The 9006-nt window shown below is 44.8% G+C and overlaps 1 protein-coding gene across 1 annotated transcript in view; it reads left to right on the top strand.

Moving 5' to 3' along the window:
• ARL3 (ADP-ribosylation factor-like 3) overlaps positions 1–8766 on the top strand; it is a gene marked incomplete at its 5' end in the record, with an annotated part of 17088 nt that extends 8322 nt beyond the window's left edge. The window contains one exon of the mRNA XM_009708019.1: positions 8585–8766. Coding sequence (XP_009706321.1) covers positions 8585–8632 — 48 coding nt within the window. The remainder of the gene's footprint in view (positions 1–8584) is intronic.
• Positions 8767–9006: the final 240 nt, after the last annotated feature.

The raw sequence follows: 9006 nt of genomic DNA, 5'->3' as shown, positions 1-9006 counted from the left end.
CACGAAGGAGGGTCAGTGCAGCCAAGCCCTTGCAGCGCAGAACGCAGAGGGTGCATGTCTCATTGCCTATGCAAAGGGAAAGGGGAGCTGGGGGCCCTTGGGATCTCCCCATCCCCGGGAAAGGGGAGAGCGATTGCCTCCCCACGCAGAACCCCTTGACTGGGCCAAAGGAAGACACTGATTTATTTTAAAGAGCCTGCTGTTGGGTTAATGATTTTCACAAAAGAAATCGTCTTTTCCTATTAACCCCTTTGACTGTTGCGAGTGGGCACCTTAGAAATCTGATTTACCTTCGCTACAAATGTCATTTGGCATTTTGCTCAACCCAGGCGGCAGAGAGAAACTGATCAATTTTTCTGATCTAGAGACACGCAAGAGTTGCACACAGGGCAAGGACCACTTCTAATGGCAGCATGTGGGGCAGGAAAAACCCATCGAGGGGGCTGAGCTGTGTTCCTGTGCTGAACTGTAATAGCTGTGTCTTGGGCTCCTGTGCTGTAGCCAGTTCCTGCAGTATAGTAGCTCTTTGTAATGTAAATGGGACCTAGGTTTGTTTATTTCACTCTTAGGCTTTCCTGAATTAATGAAATATTTGCAGTGCTTGCAATCCGAGCAGTCAGGAGTACTCCCTTCACTGATATTTAAAGAAACAGAACGGTGAAGACATTTATCTTCATTGCAGTTTCAGTAAAACCTTGTTTGCAGATGCTACAGAGCTGTTCAGGATAGTCAGATCTCAAGCTGAGTATGAGGAGTCGCAGAAGCAGCCTGCAATACTGAGTGGGCAGTAAAATGGCAGATGAAATTCAGTGTTGGCAAGTGCAAAGTAATGCACATTGGGAACAACAGTCCTAACTATACACACATGATGACGGACTCAGAATTAGCTGCTGTTACTCAGAAGCAGATCATTGAGAACAGCAGCTTAGTGCTCATCAAAAGCCAGAGGGGAAAATCAGATGTTAGAGAAAGATCAGAAAGCAAACAAGAAGCATCCCAGAAAACATTTTTTTTGTAGCAGTGTAAAGGCATGGTGGGCCCATCCCCTGAACATGACTTTCATTTCTGCCTCTGCCCCATCTGAAAAGATTTTAGTAGTAGTAGAATCATACAGACCAACAAAAAATTAGGTTGAAGGGTCTTCAGGAGATCTTTAGACCAACCTCATGTTTAAAGCAGGAATAACTGCAAGTCTAGAGGAGGTTGCTGAGGGCCTTGTCCAATCAAGTTGTAAATATCTCTAGGCATGGAGATTCCACAGCCTCTCTAGGTAACCTCTTCTAGCGCTTAACTACCCTCATCAGAAAAAATATTGTCCATATATCTGCTTAGAATTAGGAGAGATTTGAGAATCCTTTGTCGAGAATGATCAGTAGCAGAGTGGCATCTGTACACAGCAATAATAAATAAATGAGGACTTGCAGCTTGGAAGAGAGAGGACAGAGAGTGGGAACATCTTCAGGATTTATAAAATAAGCTATAAAAATGTCAGATAGACTATATGTTATTTTTCACATTGCTAGAGGAAGGGCGTTCCTAATGAAATAATCAGACAACAGCTTAAAAGAAATAAAAATAAGTGCTTCTTTGCAAGTTGCTTAATTAAATTGTGGATCTCATTGGCACAGGATGTTGTGGAGACTAAAGGTATCAGTCGGTTCAGAAAAATACTAAGTGAATTTCTGAAGAAGAGAGCCACAGGCAATCACTACCACTAAGATCTGGAGGCAGCTTTTGAATGAGGAACAGCTTGGGCCACGGACTATGAGGGAAGAACAGAGCAAGGGAGATCCTGTTCCTACATGTTCTTTCCTTTGGCATCCAGAAAGGGGATGCCGGCCTGGATGGACCGTTGGTCTGACCCAGTACAGCAGTTCTTCTGGTTTAAAATTCTTAACCTGGTGTTTAGACCTAAACATAGTAAATGGTATCCTCCAAAGGGCCTTTAGTTAGTTAGTTAAGATACAAATTCAGCTGTGTTGCAGCCAATCTTGTGAAAGGCTTAACTCTAATCTTTGTTTTGAAGTGGTGGTGGTAGAGGGAAATGCATTCCACAATGGCAGTGTATATTCAAGTCCCAAAGAAATGTGATCAAGAAAGGAGGCTGCAGCTCACAGGGTTGCAGGCAGGCATAAGTCACCTTCTTCCCTCCTCCAGGCCCTCCTCTAGTTAATGGAAGTGATCTCTCCAGCTGCGAAGGGCCAGTAAAGTGGCAGATGAAATTCAGGGACACGTGTTGGCTGTGGAAGAACTAAATGATAGAAAGTGGCACTTTCTGTTCGTGAGCTCTGAAAAATGCCGCCTTCTGAAGCTGATCTGTGGGCTTTCTGGACTGGGCTGCACACTTCTTTGTTGATAGCGCCTTCTTACTGTGCCTTCTCCTTGAAGTACAGTACATCCCTATACATTCAATGGAGTAAAATACACAGCCCAATACTCTACTGGGGAAATGAAATCTGCTTCTGCATTCACTTCCAAAAAACAGAAGAGCTAAATAAAGGTATTTGGAGGCCTATATATTTTGTTCATCATGCTTATCTAGGCAAATTAATTTAGATGCAGGCCAGATAACATCCCACTTTGTTGTCTGCAGTCTCATTGCCCTAAATACTGCAGCTTATTCCATAAATGATTATTGTAGAAAGGTCAGGGAAATCGCAAACTCTCTACAGCTTATAGAAAAAGAGCCCCAACATTTCTCTTCTGCCGTAACTCCAGCCCTGTCAAATCAGACAACAAGAATGCCAAGGTCTCCCTTCTCTTGGAAATTCATTGAACAAAATGGTTTGGGAGTTGGTCTTTAAACTAAATCTGGATCAGACCAGGAAGAAATGGCATCTTCAGTCCTGGGACTTTTAAGGAGAGGTCAACATGCTCAAAATTTAGGGGAAACTAAGAACTTGTTTAAAGAGTGAGATTAAGAAAGATGTTTTTGAGGATTGTGGTACACAATATCCCTACTAGTGGCTCAGAATGAGAGCTTTCTATGTGTAGTTAAATCTCGGGTCACCGCTTTAAGGACTTCTTTGAGAAATGACAATGAGTGACAGCAAAATAAATGAAGACGTGGAAGCATCAGGTATTTAGAATGAAAGCCAAGGAGTGAGCACGCTAACCGTCACTGCTGATGGAGTATATTAGCTAGAGTAAAATTGGAGACATCGCTGACAGATTTTGCAAGGAAGAGTGGTGGCATATCTAGTACTGAGTACATGGAGGAACAGAGTTCATAGGGGCAGATTTTTGTGATAGCTTCAAGGAAGAGCAATGAGCAAAGATAAATAATGCCAATACATGAAGGAGAAATAGTTTGAAGGTCATTTAATTAGTTTAGCTGCTAGCACCATGGTGTATAGAATCGGGTAGTTAAGACTGGGGATTTCAAGGTTAATGAGATTAGATTATGGTTAATAGAATGATATAAATTTAGAGAATTTAACTATTATTTGAAATGGGTTATTTAATAAAACTGTTAATTAAGGAGGGAATCCATATTGTCATCTTCTCTTTTAAAATTAACCATTGGGGACTCTGGAAAAGGGGCCCAGCAACATCCTGTCTTGGGCAGGCTCAGAAGAGAGGTGACTGGGTTAACTGGAAACCCCATGTAGCATCCTCTGGATGACAGCTGGTAGCCCCTGTTATGCCAGCTGAAGACTTCATTACCTCCTGATTGTAACCATGGGCAGCACTTGTCTTGTTAATCAGACTTCTTGGTGCCATTGAGGGAGGAGTGGCATTCCTCATGCTTAGAGGCTTTTTCAGGCAAAATGTCTGCTTGGGTCTGATTTTATCCTTCAGCCCTAGTTAGCAAAGCAGGAAAGCCTTTTCTCCCCACCACAGCCATTTGGGCTCTGCCTCTGGACTGGAGTCCTGCACTGGCTTACACCGAGACCCATGCACAGGGTACAGCAAGCGAGGGAGGTAATCACTGATGTCAGCAGAGAAACATCAGGGAACTGTTGCCTCACGACAGCTCTCTGGTGCCACATAGGCTCTCTTGGGGTTGTGTTTTGTGATTAGATCTCCAGCTGTAGTCCTTGGCGTGCAAAAGCTATGTACTTTCGCCCCTGGCCAGCCGGGGTGGGGTGAAGGCAGGCAGACCTCCTCTGCTTTGCAGCCTGCCCTCTTGATGGAGGTGTTATTTAGGGGCCAGGGTGTGTATGAAACATGAATTAAGGCTCTGGACTGGTCCATGCTCTGCAGCTTGTTTCTTGTCTGAAGCAGGAGTCTCCAATCAAGGCAGCAGGAGCTCAGCCTGCCCCGAGGAATCGTCCTCCAGAATCATGCTGCAGCGTATTGTGTCCAGAGTCTTCCAAGTATAATGGCCCCCTGGAGACCATTAAAAGCCAGTGGAACTGAGAGTAGCCACTAAACTTCTCTAATTTATGCCAGAACTGGTCTAGCCCAAAGGACTGTGGGAAGGGCTGAGCTGCCTTCTCCTCCCTGGCTGTTTCAACCCAGTTGAGAACGAAGCCCAAGACTTAAGTTGCGCCTATACTGCGATTCAGCACTTTCATAAGGGCGAGATTCAGAACAGGACCCCCCTCCGGCAATGTTGTATCATCAGAGCTACGTTTTGTCTTAAAGATGTCTTAGCCAGGGCAGGCTAGATGGGGATCTTCCACATCTTAAGAAGGCTCTGGGGCTACTTGTATATGTGATTTAAAATGAATTTTGATGACTGCAGCTCTCCTGGGGCAGGCAGAGATGGTGCTTGTTGAGGAAAAGCAACCATGTTTCCAGATTACAGGGCAAAGTCTTGTGATTTTTAAGCAGGGTAAGGAGAGCGTCTACAGAGCCGCATCAGGGATACAAGGTCTCAAAGGACAAAAGAAAAGCATGCACCCAGGCAAAAAACAATGGGTAATGTACTTGCGGGAGCCTGTAAAAGCCAGCCCATATGATGACTGGAGGTGGTAGGAAATGACAGATAATGAAGGCACAGTCCTAGCTGTGCAGGAGGAGAAGAAAGTGACAGTTAAAATAACGCATTCCAAAAATGCTAGAGATGGAGAATTTTGCATTTGCCTGACCCAATTTGTTATGGCAGCCAGAGGATTACATGAAAGGATTAAGCTTTGCTGTCCTTAAGGTCACATTAGGGGTCACAAGTTTGTGGCCTTGCCTGATCCCTGCCTTGCAGGGGAGCAGAAATTGGGAGGCTTTTTATGGGGTGGAGAGGACTTGTTCGCTGTGTTTGAAGTCAGATTACTTCACTCCCATAGCTGCAGAGCTGGTAATGCAGAGAATAAGCAAGCAGTGGGCTAATCTCAAGCAGGACTTTTTATTTCTCCCGGGGAAGGCTCTACCAGTCCTTTCCCAAAGGGCGTTAGAGTACAACTCCCTTGGCACAATAGCAGATGTGACTGCAGCAAGGCGGGGTTGTGCCGAGCAGTATTTCTCTGCAAGGAGCGTTATCCTCTTCCCTGGAGTTCTCTCTCTTTGCTTTGGTAAAGTTTACTAGCTGCTTGTTAAGGAGCTAAGAGAGGCAAAGCTGAAAGATCTGAAATCTTTCCCTGGCTAAGTTTTCCCAGGGTTGACTTGAGGCTGGAATACTAATATTATATCCGTCTCCATCCTCAGAGTACCTGCCAATGTCTCTGTGTCTCAACAAGGCAGCACAAGGACATCTATCAAGATCTAAATGTTACTGTAGGGATTGTGCTTTCTGCACAGAGCCATCTTTTAAACATGCAGATATAGGGACAGAGTGTGTAGGGACAAAGGATGACAACAGTTGACTCCTTATGGACTTGACCCTTTCAAGCACCGTTTCCTCCTTCCCGCGTGCCTTCCCCATAGCAGCTCTTTGTGTTTGTAGCAGCTTCCCTGGATTTCTTTATCTTATCTCCATCCTGCTTCAAACCTTAGGTAGAAAAACTACAAACATATCTTTTTGTCTCTTTTGCTTTCCATTGCACTTGCTGTTCTCCAAAGCATTTGGGGACACTGTGGAACACAGGGGCCCCCCCCCCCAACAAAGTTGCACCAGAAGCTATGGATGTAGCTGTGGTGTGGCTGAAGATGAGGAAGGTGTCTCACGCATACCTCTTTGATACAACATACGTAGAGCTGAGGATGTTCATTTTCCCTTTATCGCTGTCAGGCAGGGAGATATTTACAATTAAATATGATTTTTTTTCTGTCAACTAACTCATGCCAGGAGAGGGTTTTTAAAATCTATTCCTGCTTTAAAAGTTCGGTGACCTACTTATGTATTTCAAGCCTGTTTGGAGTTCACCTTTCCTCTTGCATTTTGCTATATCATTCTTTTGCCCTCGTTACATGCTTGATGCAGCTACGCTCCCAGCCATGGTAAATCCCATCATAAACTCTGCTTTATGACCCTCGCCGTGCTGGTGCTGAAATGGTCTTGTCTTTCCCCTTCCCGAGCTCCCGAATGGCAGCAGGCAGAGTTTTAATCACTGTGAATTCAGGTTGTGGTCAGATTAGGTAGAAGATAGGATGCGTGTTTGTTGTTTTGCAGTGATGTATTGTTTCTGGGATTACTGTGCTGAATAGCAGAGGGTGTCAGCTGATATTTATTACTTCAAGCTGTCTCAGCTGTTCTGGTTCAGCAAATAAACCTACATTCAAAATGAATGAGGAGCTCTGCTTGCCTTGTATGCCATGATGTGTGCAAATGTGATTATTGCTTCCGAGGCAGGGGAAGCTGAAATCGTTGTGGGAGCATTTTCAGTTATTTATTTATTTTTACTCTTTGCAGGCAATCATGCAGATTTCTAAAGCACACAATCAAGCCAAAAGCTTGACACCTCTCCTCCTAGCCCCATTGTTAAGCCCTGGCATTCCTCATGCTAGGAATCACTGGCTCCCTCTCTCTCTAAAGTGATAAGCTTTAAACCACGCTATTGATTGCTTAAGGCATTACATGTTTTACACCTAGGTTATCAGTGTTATTGAAAGAGGAAGACACAAAGCTACTGGGCCTTAAAATGAATCTGCCTCTCGTCTTTTCCCATTTGCTCTGAGGATTTCAGACAATTTGTTTTACACTGATCTCTGCTGTGGAGATAAATAAATGAAACTGGAGACATCAACTCTCCCCAAGGTTAGAGTTAGAAGTGTTATTAGTGTAGGGCCTCATGTGCACCCCAGCACAAGCTGGGCTCGCTTATTCTTTATTTAACACAGCAACAAGAGCTGATTTCAAAAGTTGCTGCTCCCCTTCAGATAAGAAGTGTCACATAGCACAGCTATCAAGGTGAATTGGTATTTTCAAGTGAGAACCTCTCTGCTTCTGATTAAGCCCTGAGGACTCCCTCTCTTCTCTCTTAACTCTTTAGCTCCCCTCTGACATGGCCACCACCTTCGTGGCTGAGGGGCAACATGGGGGCAGAGCGGTGGGTCTCAGCTCACTCGAAGGGCCTGCTGTGCCCTGCCTTTGGCCATCTGTCCTTGGGCAAGTTGAAGTCCTTGGCAGCCTTTTGGCAGTCTGGGGACAAGGGCATAGGAAGCCAGCAACACTGCTGCCACGGGGCTAGCAACAGCGCTGGCCCAAAGGCTCTATCTTTTCTAGAGTCTATCGTTTTAATAATCCAAAAATGATAACTGAACATAATACAATGAAATCCCACCTCCCCCAGAACTCTAAGGTGACATTTGCCCAACTTCCAAGCACGAAGATGTGCTGCTCCCCTCTCATCCCCAAAATCGTACCTGCCGCCTTTTTGCCTGGAGCCTCCCTGTTAGCAGAGATACTTCGTAGGCAGGGTAGAGGTAATGGATTTGATGGGACGCAATATGAGGAGACTGTGCATCTTGCACTCTGTTGTGCATGTCTCCTAACAGATAAGTGACAGGAGCAGATAAAGTGTTGCTTTGGCCTTCAGTAGAGTATCCCATTCTGGGTTCTCAGCAATAAACTCGTGAGTTGGGTATTCACAGCAGAAGTGTTACCGTCCTGCTTGCAGTGGTCAGAAAAGTTGCGCACACGTTTTTACAGGGATACCCTAAAGCATGTATCAGCCTCTTCAAACGTGACCACATTGCTTCTCACTGAACCCCTGTGGGACCCCTGAGGGCGCATTTTCTGTGGGGGCCCAGAAGAACAGGGAGTAGGATCCAGATGCCATTATTGCAGTGACTTTTCATGGATCTGGATTTCAAGGCTTGCAGCTGAGCAGAGAATTAGAGCTGTATTCTTAACAGGGAGCTGACTGTATAACAAACAGCCCCCTAAAATCCATGGTCTCAAAGATAAAATGACTTGCCCGAGGTTACACAAATCATCTGTAGCTGAACCTGGAACTGAGCCGTCATCTGCCACTGACGTACCTTGACTGCAAAGTGATCCTTCCTCGAAGGACCTACGCATAGCAACATGATGAGACGATGATACTTTTTATGGTCAGATGAAAGATTTAATAACCTCTGTGTGACAACATCTACTGAGCAAAGAAGCACTTATTTTTTTAACCCACAGCAGTTTTGGGTGCAGAGGGCAGGTGGGGAGTAGATGAGGAGGCAGAACACGGTGCTTGCAGAATGGCAGTCGGGTGGGATTGGGGGGATTCCTTTTTCCCTTTGCTTGACTAACATTACCTTTCTCTGTCTGAAGGACGGCGTGAATTGGGTGTGCAAAAATGTCAATGCTAAGAAGAAATAAAGCATTCTGAGCTGCGTGGAAATGGAGGAGCAGTGGGAGCAGAATTCTAGCCTGAAAACACTAATTTGCTGCTTTCTGACCAAATGTTTTTCCATCTGTGCACAGCTACAGCTGTTAAAAGAAAAAAAAAAAAAGAGAGAAAAAAGGGAACAACATCAGTTAAAACCTACTGCTGGATTTGGAACTTGACCTGCTCTTTAGTATCGTTTTTTATCCCAATAAAGGAATTATATATTTCCTCCCTATGCATAAAATAGTATTAAATGTCTGATTAGCAAGCAAGTTTGTAAGCAGAAGCAAGACTGCAATTCAGTGTGGAGCAGAGGGAGTGGTGAGTTGCTGTAGTTGCTTAGATGCATAGGACCTGCCCTATA

This window comes from Cariama cristata, unplaced genomic scaffold (assembly GCF_000690535.1).
Source record: "Cariama cristata isolate BGI_N322 unplaced genomic scaffold, ASM69053v1 scaffold25969, whole genome shotgun sequence".
Lineage (NCBI taxonomy): Eukaryota > Metazoa > Chordata > Aves > Cariamiformes > Cariamidae > Cariama > Cariama cristata.
This window is presented reverse-complemented; position numbering and strand designations above follow the sequence as displayed.